This window comes from Rhineura floridana, chromosome 11 (genome assembly GCF_030035675.1).
Source record: "Rhineura floridana isolate rRhiFlo1 chromosome 11, rRhiFlo1.hap2, whole genome shotgun sequence".
Lineage (NCBI taxonomy): Eukaryota > Metazoa > Chordata > Lepidosauria > Squamata > Rhineuridae > Rhineura > Rhineura floridana.
This window is the reverse complement of record NC_084490.1, coordinates 52,412,518-52,431,383: the sequence shown is the minus strand read 5'-3', so window position 1 is coordinate 52,431,383 and position 18,866 is coordinate 52,412,518. Positions and strand designations below refer to the sequence as shown.

At 45.4% G+C, this 18,866-nt stretch overlaps 2 protein-coding genes across 3 annotated transcripts in view; one reads left to right on the top strand and one right to left on the bottom strand.

Annotated features, from left to right (window-relative positions):
• Positions 1–18,866, top strand: part of RPL19 (ribosomal protein L19) — a 140,571-nt gene that overhangs the window by 56,665 nt on the left and 65,040 nt on the right. The window lies entirely within an intron of this gene.
• CACNB1 (calcium voltage-gated channel auxiliary subunit beta 1) overlaps positions 1–18,866 on the bottom strand; it is a 64,773-nt gene that overhangs the window by 600 nt on the left and 45,307 nt on the right. For both annotated transcript variants that reach the window (XM_061589898.1, XM_061589899.1), the window contains 9 exons: positions 13,708–13,830; positions 13,421–13,557; positions 10,464–10,540; positions 9,528–9,691; positions 7,057–7,137; positions 5,020–5,078; positions 3,816–3,925; positions 1,007–1,158; positions 387–482 (listed from right to left, as the gene is read on the bottom strand). In XM_061589898.1, the coding sequence (XP_061445882.1) occupies positions 387–482; positions 1,007–1,158; positions 3,816–3,925; positions 5,020–5,078; positions 7,057–7,137; positions 9,528–9,691; positions 10,464–10,540; positions 13,421–13,557; positions 13,708–13,830 (999 nt within the window). The remainder of the gene's footprint in view (positions 1–386; positions 483–1,006; positions 1,159–3,815; positions 3,926–5,019; positions 5,079–7,056; positions 7,138–9,527; positions 9,692–10,463; positions 10,541–13,420; positions 13,558–13,707; positions 13,831–18,866) is intronic.

Genomic DNA, 18,866 nt, shown 5'->3' with positions numbered 1-18,866 from the left:
ATGTGCCAGGTACACTATGGAACAAAGAAGTGATAAGAGTTCCTGCTCCATGGGGCTTACCCTCTAAGTCAGGGCAGAAGAGAAGGCCTGAAAAGAAGTAGGTTTCAGTCTGCCAGGGCGGGTGACTGGGAACATGTAACCTGGGAGGAAGGGGATTGGCACCATGGTTGGTGGACAGGTAGGGCATAATGTGACATGTGGTGGCGATGGGATAGAATATGCAGCAACAGGCGGCAAGAAGTGAGGGAAAGAACGGGGTAGTATTCTAGCCTTCTCCAACCTGGTGCCTTCCTGATGTTTTAGACTACAACTCCCATCAGCATCAGGAGCTGGAACAGAGCAAGCTACCCAAGCACGAGGAAGCTGTGACAAATATGAGGACTCACTGGGGGGCATTGCGCCAATTTGTCCGATGCCACCATCTGCACATTCAAGTGCTTGGCTTGGGATTTGCCTCTAGATTTCACCAATCTCTGCAGCACCTATTGGGTAAAGACATTGGGGGAGGGGTGGATGGCGGAGAGAAGAGATGTTAGGGCTCCAAAAGGAGTCTGGAAACATGAACAGAAGAGACCAGAATGGAGGAGGGTACTGCCTAGAGGAAGCTTCTGTTCCAAGTTCTGCACCCCACAGCAACTAACTTTACAAGGAAGAAGTCTCAGAACAGGATTAAAGGTATGATCCTTACCTGGAAGTAAGTCACCCTGAACACAGCGAGACTTTTTTCTGAGTAAACAACCACAGGATCAGACCAGTCCAAGTCTGCTCTGTGCAAACTCACATTTTTAAACCATAAAGGAGATGAATTTGATGGCTCTTAGTTTAGCTTGGCATTCATGTAACTACACATGCAAACCTTCAGACATGATACAGTCTAATGTGCTGCTCTTATCCTTACTCCTGTTGAGTTCTTTCTAATTTGATCTGACACCGAAACTGTCTAAGGGGTCCTGTGCCAGTTTTCCCCAAACTCAGGAAGAAGGTAAGAAAAGAGACGTCTGCTCACCTTAGGGGAAGATATCTTGATATAGACAATAATTGGTGCTAATGAGGTCTTCGACAGTTGAGCTGGGTGATTGATGGTGTCTGCATCCAGGGCTACCAACTGCAGGGTGCGGGCCAGCTCAAAGATGCGCTCAATCTCACTCTGCACTTCAGCTACCAAAGCAGAAGCAAGCAGCAAGAAAAAGGAAGACATGGTCAATGCTACTATGGAAAGAAACTGCAGCATCATTCATACCTTCTTTTTGTTATTCCAGGTCCTGCTAAGTGTTAAGGGCTTCACTTCTGTAGTATGTACTGAGCTGTGACCTACCCAGATTCCCCCATGATTCATCATTCTCTCCTGCAGGTTAAGATGCTACAGGTTACAGTATGTATGTAATTATGAGAGACGCTGCATTTGAAAAAGGATATGCATGCCAACCCTTCTGTCCAGAGGACAATAATAATTCCTCAGGCTCCTGAATAGTCCACAGTCAACCCAATCAAGAGAGCTGCACTTGCTTAGAGGCAGCCCTACAACGAAGCAAGTTGAGGTGGTGGCCACAAGTGGGAAATGTGGGGCAACTTAAAATGAAGGCAAAGTTCTGACTCCTAGGGTGTGATCCAGCAGGATGTTCCCCTGTGCAAGCCGCACTGAAGTAAATGCAGCTGTGCAGCTCCCATTCATTTCAATGGAGGTCATGTAAGAAAATATATCTGTAGATTGTACCCCATATTAGTGAAAGCTGTGTGTGTATGTGTGTGTGTGTGTGTGTGTGCCAATTGGAATTTCTGCCTCAGACACAAAGTGTCTTTTGCTGGCACACAAGGATCTGCCTTCCTGTCTCGTTCCCCCCCAAAAACATCCACAAGTTTGCCTATAGGGCAGTGTGGAAGGGCACTATTTTTGTGCCCTTCTTAACTGGGGAAATAGAGTGAGTTCTTCACTAGCCGCTATGCATGTGGGACCCTGAATCAGGCAGTCAGGAGGCTGGATGTGGGGAAATTATTAGTGCCTAGGAGCCTCTTGTGCTCTTGGGAAGGGGGCATGGCACCGCAGCCCCAGTGCGAGAGCCAGTGTGGTGTAATGGCCACAGTGTCAGACAAGGCCTGGAGACACTCAGATTCAAATCCCCATTCAGCCATGAGGTTCACTGGATGACCTTGGGCCACTCACTTTCTCTTTCAGTGTAACCTACCTCACGGGACTGTTGTGAGGGTAAAAGGGGGGAGAACTACAGACCCCACCTTGAGGATCTTTAGAGGGAAGACTGGATATAAAGGCAATATACGTTTCTCTTAATGGACTGTGCTAAGTGCCCCTCATTTTTATCTAGTAAGACACCATTTAAGAAATGGCATTGTTTAATCACATTCACATTAAAGCTAGGGCACAGTCCAGCCAAAGCTCAGCATTTTAGACGTCTCATTGATTCCAATGAGGAGAAAGCATGCGATGTAGGCTGTGATCCTATACTTGCGTACCTAGGAGTAAGTCCCATTGAAGTATATGGGTCTTGCTTCCAAATAGACATGTACAGGACCGCACTGTAGTTCTCTTCCTGTTTACATTGATGGGATGAGAGTGCTTAGCTGAATGTCTTAACTAGGCTGTACCAGAGCGAAAATTATCCCCACTCCTTTTTATCTTGAAGACATTTTCCCACAAAGAAAAATCATTTACTTCTGTTCATTTTTAAAATTCTCATTTCCCCACCCACAACAACACATTTATAGTCAAGCTAAAAATATGCTGCTAAGAGCCCAGCAATTGAAAATATAGTGAGAAATTAAAGACTGCAGCGCCTCACAATTTTTTCACTTTTCAAAACCAATGACAAATTTCAAAATCGACAAAAAAATTAATCATATTTTCGCAAGACCAAAGTGTGTGCTTTGTTCCAGTTTTGAAATTCTTCCCCCACCCCTCTGCCCCAGAAGGAAAAGCTATTTAGATGCATCCCATTCTAACAAACATATTTCCCATTCTGGGGATTTAAGCAAGTTAAAATTGCATTGGGGGCAAATGAAGAGCTTGCGGGGGAGCGAAAGGTTACGTACCCAAGACATCTGTATCAGGAGCAGAGAAAGGAAGAGGAGGCACACAGACACAAGGGAAAGGGAATCATGGGAAGGGGGGAGGGGAAAAAAGAGAAGAGTGAGTTGGGACTTGTTGGGAAGCAATAAAAAGATGCTCAGAAGGTTTGATGCCGTAGCAAGGGAACTGAAAACAGGGAAGGTGGCTGATCTCACTTTTCAACCGTTTGATAAGAGGCATTAAGGAACACCCTGTTCCCCTTCCCCCACTCCATGCATGGAGATACAGACAATATGAATTACAGTATATCCCATGATGGACCTGAACACTGGCAACACGTCCAGCACTGAAATCTGTCATTTTGGGAACAGTATCCCTGTTACCCGTTACGATTGGGGGGGGCACTCTCACAAGCACACCCAAGTGTGCCCCCCCCAAACAGGATACAGATATTTCATGATATGGGAACAGCTCAAATGTCCTGCTCAGGTATGTGATTGGGAAAAAGGAGTTCTGCCAGGGACAGGGAAAGAAGAGGCAATGCTGCAAAGCATTATGTGAAATCCAGAGGCATCCTGGAAAAACTGCACCTGGCTGATACAGATCAGAGTAAAAGCAGCCTAAAAAAGGTTTTAAAATGGCCATCATGCAAAGGTTAGTGCCATGCAATCACAAAAACAAAGTTACACTTTTTGCCTCCCTCCCATCACCCCTGCAGGAAACACCCTGCGAGAAAATGTTAAAAGACAGCAAAGAGACAAGCTTTTCTCTCAGGATCTCAGCGCTGCCTTACCCAGGCTAGAGCGGGTGCTGGAGCGCTCAATGATGGTGTGTTTGCTAGGGTTGTTGAGGACTGAGCGCTTAGCCAAGGAAATGTCAGCTGTCACACGTGTGATGGATATTCTGTGGAAGAGAGGAGTGGAAGTCCGAGACAACAAAGGTCATTTCCCAGCCATTCCAACCTGATCTCTAGGACAAGGGTTTCCAAACCTTGGTCCACAGACCACCAGTGGTCCATAAGCTCCATTCAGGTAGCATGTCTGCAGATTTGTGACTGAAGACAGGAGATGCCACATCCATCATATTAAATATTCATATTAATTGTATTTTAATATATTACAATTTTAATTCCATGGAATACAACATATAAGAAACAAAATAAAAATCATACAGCATCTAGCACAGCACATTGCTACAATAGGCAGAAAATCATTAAGTGGTCCACCAAGTCCCTCAGCAATTTTCAAGTGGTCCTTAGGGAAAAAAATTTGGGGAACCACTGCTCTAGGACATATAGGAATCTTTATGACAGTGCCACTACACAGGGACTCTTAATGTAGGCTTAGTTATTGTAGTGTCCAGATTTCTTAAGCATGCTTCCAGATAACCTGTCTATTGAACATTCATCCTGATGTGTTTGCAGGGAGATTAGATGACATTGCATCAAAGCAAGTGTTCTCCCATGTTTTTCTCTTTCCTGTGCATTTCCCCCTCACTTTCCTTATCACAAAAAGTTCATTTTTGGGGGGAGGTGGATTTGTTGTGCGAGACTTCACAATCAACCATAATTGCGCAACCTGGATTTGCCAGAATGTGACTGAATCCCACCTGAAAATAGAAACAAGCCTGGAAGTATCCTAAGATTTCATGAACTAAGAAAAGAGGTTTTTAAGGAAGGTAATTGAGTCTAGCTATGCATTAATGGAAACTAGAGCACCTCAGTTTTTTAAAAAAAATCTAGTCCTCATGTTCTAGAAAAGGAGGGGGAAAGGGGAAAGAAGAATTTGAAAATAGACAGGTGATGTCTGCTAAAGGGGACTACAGGAATATTATAGAGATTGTGTGATGTAAAAATTCTGCCCCAGTCCTTCCATTTCCTATGCTCTTCAATCAGGTTTCCCCTGTGGTAGCTACAATCTGGATGCAAGGATCACAGCACAAATGGAAGGTATCAGCCCCCACCCGCAACCCCTCCCCTCCAAGGCTTCTGCTCCCACCTGCCATCGAATCGGCGTTTCAGGAAATCAAACAAGGCTTTCTGCATCATGTCCGTCACCTGGAAAGGTAAAGGGGATGGGGGGGGCAGACCGAAAGACAGAGAATAGCAAAAAAAAAAAAAAAAAAGTCAGAATCCAAAGGTGGAATTTGCATGGAGTTGAGAAACAGGTTACAAATGTAGGTGATTAAGAGATTAGGGTGTGTATTGTTTATGCCAGTTCATGTTAAAGGCTTATCCAGACAGCCCTAATTTCAAAGTTCACATGTATTTTTCCATCACTCACAATCACTGCACTACAGACATAGGCATTCAGCACATACCAGACCATATGGCTAAAAGGCATGGGCAGGCACTATACAATTCACACAGCTAACTCTGAAGGGGGTTAGGAGGGAATAACTCACTTTCTCTAAAGATCATCTTGCTGGCCCAGAATGGAGGTTCATGTGGGCTAGCACTCATCTCCAACAATGGCTAGCCAGATGCATGACAGGAGATAACAACTGCCTGTGCTTGTTTTCAACATTTGGTACTTAAAAGGCATACTGGCTCTGAACACAGAAGTTCCATTTACCTGTTTTGTCTAATAGCCATCAATAGCCGAATCTTAGCCCAACCTTCCATGAATATCTAAAGTCATCTAAGCCATCACCATATTTTATGTCCCCTAGACACTCCCTATGGTCCTCATTGCCTAGTTGTCAGATACAGATATTTTCCTGAAGGATGTACAAAGATCAGTACATGCTTAAGATCATGGTGTGTGTGTGATATAGATGCACGAACAAAAGATCTATATGATCATGAACATGCACTGCTATGTAAGATTATGAGTAACAGAGACCAGCGTGTGTGCATCACTGCAAGCGCATGGCTTCATTGGCTTTCAGTGGTACTTGCAGTGATGCAAAACCAGATCATGATTCAACACATCCTACTGTCAGGTGCTGTGGAGCTTAAACAGAGCTCCACAAATTCAGGCATAGATACCTTCCTCCATGTATCACGAGAGAAGGGGAATTGGAATCAGTTCAAGCTGGGATGCTGACCCAACAGCCGAGATGCCTCCTTACCTGGGCAATCAGATGATGCCACCAGAGGGCCACTCCTGTACCACTCTCTCTCAATCTGGGCAACTTGTCAGGTTCTCCCTCTCAGCTCCCAGTTGTCCACCCGCCCAACCTTGAACCTGAACACCTGATTCCTGGTTCAACTAACTTTTGATAGATTTTTCAAGACCTATTGAGTCAATATCTTTATACATATTGATTAACCATGTGCAAGATCTGTTGAATGCACTTAAGTCAAGATTCATGGGCACGTTGAATGTCAAGTGAGATTTATAATATATGCATACATATATTACACTTACACACATATGCACCCACACTGACATTTGAACTTGTACTAATTTCAGCTCTTCAGAATGGTTGTGAGAATCTACCTAGAGACTAGTATTTGAATAAGAGAGAGAATAAAAACAAACATACACTGTCAGGAGTTCATAAGACCTGAACTAATTGGTGCAAAACTTCTTTAAAATATCTGAGAGATCCCAAAAGAAGATATTTCATCTACATCTGCACATGGCAATAACAAAATGGAGCTCCCTTACAACTGTTACATACCCCATACCCATTTCCAACACTTCATACTTGTAGTGCTGAAGTCACAGCTGGATACCCATTGGCAGAAAGATCCAGAGTATTACTGGGGATGGAGGGGGTGGGGCCAAAAGCAGAGTGAGGAGTCAATCCATGAGATGGCACTGGTTGATGGGATAGGAGGGATGGCCTTTAGGAGGCAAGCTCAAAAGAACAGAGTGGGGAAGGAGCCATAGCAAGTCAGTACATCTCAGTCCAGTCGCCAGGCAAGGACGCTGGAGAGGACTTGAATGGCAAACTGAGAGATGAGGAGACACACACTCATCTATGATGGCCTTCTGACTTATTTCTGGTTCTCTTTAAAAGCAACATGATCCCCCAGTCCTCATCCTCTTTGCCCCATGTACTCAGTCCCTCTCCAAGTGCCTCACCTCATACCCTTTCAAGGATGGGCCTACAAGAATGATTGGCCGCATGGAAGGAACCACATCGTATGGGGGCACGTGCTCCGCCTGAGAGGAAAGAGGAGAGAAGAATACATGAGATTTGCTCTGGTTCAAGACTACTTTGCTGTCACAGGAACTACTGCTTTTGGAACCTAACAATTAGAACTATTTCCAGCTTTCTGGGGGGTGGGGAGAGAACACCTTCATTTTGTTGGCACGGGGAAAGAAGTTGGGGTGTGGGTGAAAGGAAGGAAGGAAGGAAGGAAGAAAGAAAGAGAGAAAGAAAGAAAGAGAGAAAGAAAGAAAGAAAGAAAGAAAGAAAGAAAGAAAGAAAGAAAGAAAGAAAGAAAGAAAGAAAGAAAGAAAGAAAGAAAGAAAAAAGAAAGAAAGAAAGAAAGGGGTGCTTAGGGAGCCCTGGGCTCTCAGCCTTTCAGATCTGACTCCAATACTAGCCTGAGTGCTGGACATTCAAGGTGAATGTAACCTAAGACTTTCATGGGGTTGCAGCCAAGGTTTGCTTTTCAGTTCACTTTAAAGAAACAGGAGACAATATGGGGAAAGGCAGATCACACAAGTTTTGGGGTCTCAAGGTCAATTACCCCACAGTTGCTAATTTGACAGGGGAAAGCCTACTGGGATAAGGCAGAACCCACCGGAAGCCCCACCATCTAGGTGGATATTTCATAAGCTTACTTACCAATTTTTGCTTCTGCTTGGCTATGTCCAGTGATCGCCATTAATGGGTGGGGCAGGTGTGGGGACACAGGGGGAATGGGAAGGACAGGCAAGAGAAAACAAACAAGGCATGCGTGTTACTGACAGCTCACTCCAGCGGAAGCACAGGCAGGCATGAGAGACAAGAGAGAAACTAGTGCCGAGAAAAGCAGAAAAGTAGCAGCTTTTCAGAGGGGGTAAAATTACTCCCAAACACGGGGGGCAGGGAACAATCTCAAACTTTAAAATGTCTGGATTTAAAACCTCGTTTGCTCTCTTAGCCCACCCTGATTGGATTATGTGCTCACAGTAACGAGTCCATGAACCACTCTAAGCCAAAACCACACAGTTACCAGGGCAGCCATCTGCAATGTTATTAGCCTGATGGCCTCTTTGCCATTGCAGGGTGTTCTCGGGATGGAGGTGCTTTGCAGCACGGAAGTGATGCTGAAAGGAATTCTTAACCCTTTCACTGCCAGCCATTATACACTCAGAGCACGTCCCCCCATCTGATTCACCCCACCCACCCATCCTCTCATGTTTCAGATCCATGCAAACATGCTCCTTGTAATCCTACAGAGGGAAGTTTCAGGTGAAGGTAAGTTAGCAGTGAAAGTGCTCCCTTCTTTGTTGCAAAGCACCCTGGAGGTCTCAGTGTAACATGTAATCTGCCCCCCCCCCAATACTTTCCATCCTAAACTCTGAGGTGGCTAAGCAACCAGCCTCCTTCCTGATAACTTCCTCCCTCTCTGTTCCAGTTGGTCCCTAAGGAGGACAAGGAAGGCCTGTGGAGGCGGCACATTCCTTACCTGGATGTAATTTCCAAGGAAAGGGTGGGTGAAACCAAGAAACATTCCCCTTATATGGAGTGGGAAAGCCACTGGAACATCCTATGTTCATGCTTATTATGGGAAGGCTGTTACCACTGGGGTGCTCCAATCCCATGTCCAAGTGAAGGGAAATTGTGTGACTATTTCACCCACTTGTTTTCCATGCCAGAACATTCCACTGCTATAATTTCTGTGGATGAGGGGGTGGATCCTGCAAGTAGAGCATTCCTAGTATCCAAAAGGGGAGGGACAAATGGAGCAGACCACTTGCACATTTCCTGTGAGGGGAAAAGATTGGGACCTTTGAATTTCAAGGGTTTGCACTGGGAGGAAGAAATGGGGGGAGAACAGGCCCACTGAACCTTACATTTTTAATCTTCCCATGGGAGGAACCATTTGATCACTAAATTCCCCGAGGGTGTGGCAAGGTGGGGGGAACACACAGAAAAAGAGGCACAGTCTATTGGACCCACCTTCCACCAAGGCCCACATGAGAGTATGAGTTGGTTGCCAATGCACCTTTTAACTCATACAGGTGTGGAGAATGTGTGATCGCTGGAACTTACCCTTCTGGAACATATCCTTCTTATGCTTCGTATGCTTAGGCAAATGACAAACACAATGTGTATATTCTTTCTAACCCTCCCTCTCCACCAAGAGGCTGCACATGTTGGTCTTTTCCTAGTAATATGGGAATTGGCTCATAATGTACATCCCTCCGGCTTACGCTCTGGGTACAACTCTGTCACTGGGAGATCAGGACACCAAATACGCTCCCAGAACATGCCACTCCCATTGTCTCCATCTTTTGCATGAAAGCGCTTGACCTCTAGGCGGAAACAGCCTACACACACAGGCAGGCATACTAAGAGGACACAGCAAGCAGATATGGTCTGGAGTGGGCACCATTACCTTCTTAAAGAAGGGGATACGCTTGGTGGTGGAGGGGGGCGTGGTAACGCTGCTAACACTAGTCTTAGGGGTTCGGTGGTTCTCCTCGGTTGCTGCCTCCTCCTCCTCCTCCTCTAAGTCAAGGGCGTCTGGGTCATAAACTAAGTTAGTCATGTCCAAGGTACCTGGGGGGGGGGGAGGGAGAGAAGGAAATAAAAGGTAGAAAAAATAGGGGAAAAATACAACAACAACAAAAGAATGAAAAGTACAAACTGAAGAGGGCAAGAAAAACAAATGAAAAAAGGATGACCAGAAACAAAAGAAATAAACTGATCTGATTTGTTTATCAAAAAGGGAAAATGAATAAATAAATGGAATGGAAATGGCAAATTTCCACAGTATGTCGGTATACTTGAGGAGCAGGGATGGGCATTAGGTAACAAGAGGTTCTCAGTAAGGCTACTGTGGGAATGTGCCTGAGACTTAGGCCTGGTCTGTATATGGATTAAGGTGGCAGAGCCCTGAAGCGACAGAGTGGACTGTACTGGTACAGAATGTAGATGTGGGAATGCCATTTGTAAAAAGAATACTCCCATGTTAAAAACAAAAACATTTCCCTGCAAGGTAAAAAACTAGCAGAGCAGAGAGTGGGCTGGGCTGGAACCTCTTCTCGCTGATGTGTAAGTTTTTTATTTGCATGGAGATTTAAAAGAAATGTGGGAGAGAATTCAAATAGGACATCCCCACCTACAGTCTCAATGGTACAGTCCACTCTACCACCTCAATCTTCTACCATCTCTTCCTGCTGCAAGTGTAGCTCTGGCCACCAAGTGACCAATGTCCTTCTGATGCTTCAAAATCTCATCCCACAGAGAGGTGGGAGTATCCCTGGGATGATTGTGGAAAGATAGGTGGTGGTAGTTATGACCATTCTCTGTTGGGTGGAACTAGCCTTACCACTGGCAGGTGGAGTAGGTCTCCGGGGACCGGTCACTACATCTCCCAGGCTGGAAGTGGAGTTGTCTCCCGATTTACTGCAAAAGGGAAGAGCCATTCAGCATGACAGGGAAAGAGGAATAGGCTGTGGAGGAATGAGCTGTGACAATGGAGAACAGCTTCTGATTCCAAGCTCAGCATGTTTTCACTTGCAAAAAAGGTAACTTTTGCATTAAAATAGACTTCATGGTCCTTGGGTGCCCATCGATCCACATGGCATCGTGCCCCACTGCCACCAGAATTCTTTCATTTTCGGCTTTTGCCATATCATGGTGGTCCAGTGTAGTTACCACTTCTAACAGAAGTCCTCTAACAGAGCAATCCTAAGTACAGGAAGCTGGCAAAACGTACACAGGCTTAAGTTAAGCCAGTGTAAGTTTAGCAACTGTTGTAAACCACCCTCTTCAGATCTTGTAAGTTCAGGTCTGTGGCTTCCTTTATGGAATCAATCCATCTCTTGTTTGGCCTTCGTCTTTTTCTACACCCTTCTGTTTTTCCCAGCATTATTGTCTTTTCTAGTGAATCATGTCTTCGCATGATGTGTCCAAAGTATGATAACCTCAGTTTCATCATTTTAGCTTGTAGTGATAGTTCTGGTTTAATTTGTTCTAACACCCAATTATTTGTGTTTTTCGCAGTCCATGGTATGCACAAAGCTCACCTCCAACACCACATTTCAAAGGAGTTGATTTTTCTCTTATCTGCTTTTTTCACTGTCCAACTTTCATATCCATACATAGAGATCGAGAATACCATGGTCTGAATGATCCTGACTTTAGTGTTCAGTGATACATCTTTGCATTTGAGGACCTTTTCTTGTTCTCTCATAGCTGCCCTCCCCAGTCCTAGCCTTCTTCTGATTTCTTGACTATGGTCTCCATTTTGGTTAATGACTGTGCCCAGGTATTGATAATCCTTGGCTTATATCAACTTTTTTGTCAGTGTTAAGTTCCGCCGGGTTGCCAGGTCACGTGACTCAGCTGAAAAAAGCTTGGAATATGGGCAAGTCTCTCCTTGCCTTGCCCCACCCTTTTTGGGGACTTACCCTGGCTTATGTTCCACTGGCTTAAGTTCCACCAGCTGAGCCAGCACAGCTCTGGCTCAGCCAGGATAAGGGAGCTAGCAAAGCTGCAGCTGAGCCCAAGTTCCAAACTGGCTCATCCCAGCAGATCTTGGGTATGGATTGTGCTGTTAGTCCCATTTTACTAGCACTTTTTGGATGAAACTTCAGCCATGTGTACACTCCAGATATAACCCAGCTTTAAATTAGTTCAACCTCCAAGAGTCTCACCTTTAAGACCCTGGTAATTATAGGTTTGTGAGGGGGCTTGGCATTTTTCTTTAGGAATCCCAAGCTCCTTCATAGAAAAATAGTGTCCAGAATGAATTGGCATTAGCTAGGGGCTTCTAGAAGAAAATAGGTTTGAAATGGTATAAATTGCAGGAGGCTAAAGCAGAGGTGGCCTCCTGTTTGCCTCCTATAGATATATAGGACTATGTTAAGGATCTGCCAACCTCTTAGAGCCACTTCCAAGTGGATCTTAAGAATCACATTTTACAGGGCCAGCAAGCTTTAGACTAGTGGGATGTAAGTTCTATTGAATACAATAGGGCTTACTCCCAGGCAAAAGAGTTAGGATTGCAGCCCTATTCACCCTAAAATAACACAAACACTTCCTAAAGCAAAGATCTGAACAGTGATGTAGCTAAAAGCAGCCCTTGGGTTTTCTTTCGTTTAAATAAAAGCAAGTTGCTACCTCTATTGATGATGGAGGAAGCTTGGTTATGGGTACTGGTGGTATTCAGAAAACAAAATGGGAGGTTAGACAAGACCTCCAGTACCCAAAGAAGGGCTTCAGTACAGTTCTGCCTTTCTCATGTCTGCATTTACCCTGGCCTTTGACACTTGAGATGTGGATTTTTAGGATCCACTCTATTTTTGTTACTGTAATTTGTTTTAATCTGTTTCTAATGTTGCATTTTAAATCCACCCTGGGACCTTAGGGTGAAGGGAGGGTAATAAATCAAATTAACAACAATTCTTCTGGCTAGTTACTCCATTTCTCTGCATCCTTCATTCTCTTCCTCCATGGCCTTTGCAACTTCAGTCATGTTAAAAATTAACAAGGTTCTTCAGGAACCAGAATATCTGAAGCAGAATTAATTCTGAGAAGTATCAGATATATAGAAATATACAGTGACTTTTCAGAAAGTATTGCAATTGCCAAAACAAGACCAAATTCTTAATTGAACAAATACAGCCCTACATGCAGTAATTTAGCACAGCTTTGAGGGTCCACTGTTATCTATCCACCTACTGACAGATGCACTCTCCACCCTTTGACAGTCCTCTGTGTATGTTTTCACATCTGCATGCTCCCAAAACACATGTAGTCATCTTTACTACATTCCCCTCCCTCTCCGAATTTCTGGGAGTGAGGGAGAGAGATCCTCCTCCTTTGCAGGTGGGAAACTGAGGTTGAGGGTGTTCATGAAGCTAGTTAACATTTGTAAGGGCAGCAGGTCACAGAATATGAAAAGCATTCTAGATCTCCTGTATGGGGCTCCTCACCACTTTCATAACTTAATAACCCCCCTCTCTCTGACTTCACATTCCTCATCCTTGTACAGCAAATCTTAAATCTTCAGTGAAGATAAAAGGAACAGCGTTGTATCAAGTCTATCCTGCCTAGTATTGCTAAGCATGACTGGTAGCAGCCATGGAGTTTCTTACAAAGAGGATTTCTCATCCCTGCTACCCGACAGCCATTTGATGGCAGGTACTGAATCTGGGGCCTTCTATATGCAGAATAGGCACTCTTCCACTGAGCTATGGCAACCAGCCACATGGTGCAGAGGATTCCGGGTGGCACAGCAATCTCTTTCTCCTTCCCCCACCCCATTTCATCCTATCCCACCTGGAGCTGAGCCGGTGTTGCCTCATCTTTTGCTCCTGTAGCATCCTCATGTTCTCCAGCTTGACAGGGCTGGGGATGAAGCCAACCTCACAGCCTTCTTTGACCAGCCGTCCAATCCACCAGTCATTGTTGTATTTCTGGAGTGGAGAGGACAAAGCATTAAAAGCAGATAGGGAGAGAGGACAGCAGTTCTGCCTTGTTCTGTAGGTTGTGGGTATGTTTGTTTCAGATCCTCTTGCCCCACTAGATCACACCTCTTTGCTGCTCGCGCATTTAGGATCCCGTACCTCTTTGATATGAAGGAAGTCTTTGGGTTCAAAGGAAATAGACATGCCTTGGACTGGTACATCATCATTGGGAGATGGATTATAGCCCACATTTGTTCTCACAGCAAATGCCACTGGTTTGGTCTATAAAACAAAAAGGCAAGAGCATTTTAGTAAAGTAGGGGAAAACACAAATGCTATCAGGTTGAATTGTGCCCAGGATACAATCAAAAGCCACTTTCCGACAAGGAAAAGCAACTTGCTTAATTTATTCCCAGATTCTAAAACCACCCAGCCACTTTTTTTTAAAGGGCTCTGCTGAATTTATGGGACAATCAAATGGTAGCATTCTGCTCAAAAGAACTACTAACATGGCTATTGACAGCAGCTAAAATCTCCATAGCACAGAAATGGAAGACTTTGCAAGACTTAAACATATGGTACAAAAACCTATGGAACGTAGCCATTTCAGAAAAAAATAACTCATGCTCTGAAGGTCTCCAGTGGAATGAAAGACTTAGAATGCTTCTGTGCTATTTGGTGGAAGTTTATTTTATATACTGCTATTAACAATATACATAACTCCCTACTTACACCGATGCATGAAATTTGGTCATTGTGATGGCATTTTAGTAATTGAGTCTTTCCATTTCATGTTTACATCTCAGTTTATCACCCGTGAGGAGGGTGCCTTTGATTACCATGTTTTTATGTGTTGTTTTTTGGTTAGTTTATGCTGTAAGAACATATGAATAATAAAATCCTTTACAAAACAAACCTTCTTTACCTAAGCAAGGGGGAAAAGCAGCAATTAATGTGTTCTTCTTAGCCCTTATGGCTGTGAAGATACATTTTCAAGCCTATGAGCTATGCATGCCTACTGGCATCTCCATACCCAGAGGAGTGACTGAATGCAATTATCAAAGGTTGGGGCTTCAATGCTCAGAATAACACCTTGTTCCTCTCAAGACAAGCAGAAGCAGCATAAATGATCAAAACAGCAATATGTACAGCTCAGTAGCTGAGCATCTGCTCTGCATGCAGAAGGTCCCAGGTTCAATCCTTAGTATCTCCAGGTAGGCCTGGGAATGTCCCCTGCCTGAAATCTAGGAGAGTCACTGCAAGCCATTAACAACATTACTGAGCTATATGGACCATTGGTCTGATCTGCTATAAGGGAGCTTCTTATGTTCCTAGTGATGCAAAACAAATTATGCATGTTTGTTTAACAGAATAAGCCACACTGATGCGGTTGATTCCTGCACTGAGCAGGGGGTTGGACTTGATGGCCTTATAGGCCCCTTCCACCTCTACTGTTCTGTGATTCTATGATGTACTTTGTTCTAGGTGGGGCAGGGGGATTTTTTCGAATGACCAGTTTTATGCTTTGCTCATCCCACTGTCAAGAAGTGGGCAAGAAAGCAAACAGCCATTCCTGGGATAAACCCCACCTGACGTAGGGAGGCAGAGACCCCCACCAGGCCCCACAGTTAACCTGAGACTGCAGTCAACAGATAGCTACAAGACCTGCTGATGAAGGCAAAGGATGAAACTTGCTGGCTCAAAGCCCAGAGACGGAATGCTAGGGATGTTTTTGGAGCCAGCCACTCCCCACCTGCTGTGCCCTCCTGGATCATCCTGGCAGCAAGAAGGCTGGATCAGATCCCAGCGGCCAAAACACCTCTGGCATCCTAATTGTGAGGACTGCTGCGGCAACAGGCTGTGCCAAGAGCCACAAGCAAAGGGGGAATTGGGAGCCTTAATTAGCTAATTGCATCTGTCAAAGTCACAGTGCTGCAGCCAAAGTGGGAAGTGCTGTTCCAGGGAAGGGAGAATGGCTTGTGATTAAGACAGAAACAACAGGATCTTGCCCCCTTTACCTGCTGTCACAGGCAAGTGAGGAACACTGGAAAGAGCAGTTGGGAAGCCCTGCAAGCTTGACAAGCTGCACAAGGACCACTGGCCACTCCCTCCCCTAGCTTGGAATTCTGCTTTCCCTGTGACATTTTAAATAACCAGAACCCAACAAACCAGGGGACTAATCTTGAAAGTCTTGGTTCCCATACTCCCATACTTTCGATTTTAATAAATAAATCCTGATCTTCTCTTAAAAATGTAGAAACAGCCCAGGAATTTGCTGTGTGCACTCTGTTCTTTAACTAGACAGGAGTCACCACCCTGGCAGCTGTGAGGACACATGCATGTGTGTGGGGGGCTTCCATGGCACCTGCCAGGTCTCCCTCCTCCCACCCCCGCTGAAATTAGGCTTGAAAGAAGCATTTTAGTACTGCTAATAGAATAGTTGCAGTGCATGCTTGGTTCTGGGGGGACGCCCAGTTTCTCTGATTTGCAAACACCCTATTCTTTACCACCTTTCAATAACCCATCCACCTTCATCTCCCAAATGCAAGGAGGAGGAGGAGGGAGGCCCCACATCTCAACTCCCAGGCCTTGTCCTAAGTGACAGCTCGATGGATGAATGGATTTTCTTTAGCTGTCTCTGGGCTCTTTTTTGAGGTTGTGGAGCCTGCCGCAGAAACACACAACATTAGGAAGACAGCAACAGCAAGACACCTGTAGGCTACATAACTGGGCATGTTTAAAGAAGGGCTGGCGCCCTGTCAACCCACAGCATAGTCCCCTGGCTTTTGCGGCATTGCTTCCTAGGGCCAGTTCACTGAAATAAAGAACATAACTGAAACCTCCTCTTCCCTCCTCTGCCTCCTGGATAAAACATTACCCAAATTAATTCGCGGATGCCTGGCCAGGCTACAATTGATGGGCATCAATGGGTTGGAGCCAGTTGCAGAGAACATAATGAGAAACTAGCTGTGTGGCAGTCTGACAGTGAGCATGGTATAGTGGTTGGAGTGTTGGGCTATGAAGCTCATTGGGTGACCTTGGGCCAATCACCATCCCTCAGCCTCACCTACCTCATAGGGTTGTTATGAGGCTAACCGGAGGAAACTGCCTTTTACGAAGTCAGACCATTGGTTTATCTAGCTCAGTACTGCCTGGCAGCTGCTATCTAGGTTTCAGGCAGAAGTACTTCCCAGCCCTACCTGGAGATGCTGGGAACTGGACCTAGGACCTTTTACATGCAGCGAGCCACAGCCCTTCTCCCATTTAGTGCACAATAAACAGGGAGTGGGCATTTAAGGGAGAGAAAGAGGATGAAGCAGTTTGAGTGGGTGCTTAGGGCAGTGGCGCTTCCTGAGTCGGTGTTTGTTTGTTTAAGCTGCTTAAAATCTGCATTATAAGCTCTTTCTTCCCTCCCCTTTCCATCATTTAAAATTAAAGCTGCAGTGACCAGAGGTCTAACGTTTGAACCAGTGAAGGCTGGCCCACCTGGGCAAATGGGCCCTGACCCACCAGCCTCAGCCTGTCCTCAGCCAGCCCCCACCTGCTTGTTTTTGTAATAACTGGTCCAAAGGGTGGCCCTGCCTGCCCCCTTCTTCCTCCTTAGACTCAGGGTTGCCACTTGTAGAACTCAACAGGGAGGAAGGTGGGGACAAACTAGAATCAGTTGGCTCCGCCTGTCCTTGGCTCTGCCTACAATTGGGTCTCCCTGCCTTCCGCCCAACCAGTCCCAGTGGGCACTGTCCACTGTTCTGGACACTGCCGCTTTAATTTTAAACAGGAGGGAGAGGAAGCCCACCACCACTCTCACAGGAGGCTGTTTTTATAAAGTTTCAAGTCAGGTGGGGGAAGAGAGGAGAATTTGCTACAGCAAGCACCCACCCAGACTAGAAAAACCCAGTACAACACTCTACCTCATTCCCACCCTACAATGAATGCAATATTGTCCATATGTCCATCCACATGCTAGACTTCAACAGCACTGTGGCCAGCACTCTGCACAACAGAAGGAATCCACTCATTAATGGTCTCTGCACCCTGATGACCTGGCACCCACTGTTCATCCTGGCACTGACCAGTTTGCTGTTCTGCAGCAGCGAAGAGCAGGACTCAGAGCCTCTAGATCAGCCTTTCCCAACCAGTGTGCCTCCAGTTGTTGTCGGACTACAACTCCCATCAGCCTCTGCCAGCATTGCCAATGGCTGAGGCTGATGGGAGTTGTGGTCCAACAACATCTGGAGGCGCACTGGTTGGGAAAGGCTGCTCTAGACGGAGCAGCACCCTTATGTAAGCCTTTCCCCCTCTTCCTCTTGTTAACCCCGTAAAGAGCATGTGTGTGGCTTCAGAACAGTTTTAAATCCATCTCTACTACTGGATGCCCAAGTGGCGTCCATAGCACATGGTGTCATTTCCCAGTTTTGGCTAGTGTGCCAGGTGCTTCCCAAGAGAGATGTTCTGGCTGTAATAATCCATGCTCTAAGAACATCCAGGCTGAACTACTATAATATATTACATATGGGGTTGCCTTTGAAGATGATTTGGAAACTTGAACTGATATAGAATGCAGCATGCAAGTTTCTTTTAACTGGGCCTAGAACATATTACCAGGGCTGTGGAGTCGGTACGCCAAACCTTCGACTCCGACTCCTCTATTTTTCTACTGTCCGACTCCAACTCCACCCAAAATTGCTTCCAACCCCACAGCCCTGGAAAGGGCTGTAAATGTCTTTTTAAACTGGAAGCTCTCATAGGAGCATTTTTATCGCTGCCTGAATATGCGCTGATCTTGGCATCACAGCATTTGTCTTCATCTGGGTCCTGTGTCATACACTGACACACAAAATGTTTTCCATCTTGAGTTATGGTGAAATGCTCAACTATAGCTGACTTCATGGGAAGCTTCTTTGACATTTTGAATTTATATTTTAAAAAAATTGTCAATCAAAATTTATTTTGAAGCCGGAGTCGGAACATTTCTACCAACTCCGACTCCACCCAAAATTGCTTCCGACTCTGACTCCGACTCCAACTCCACGACTCCGACTCCACAGCCCTGCATGTTACATGAGTGTTAAAAGAGCAGCACTAGCTGCCAGTTTTTATTTCTGTGTTCCATTCAAACTGATGGCGTAATTTAAAACTTTTAGAAAGGGGGAGGAATCCTGTGGCCCAAGGCAGCCCTTGGCCTAATTTCAGGTGGGGGGGCAAAGGAGAGACGAAAGGCAGGGAAGGAGGGAAATTAGAAGAAAACTGAAATGGATGGGGAGGGCAAACCTCTTCAAAACGAGTTTTCTGTCCTTCTCTTGGCAGTCTGCTGGATG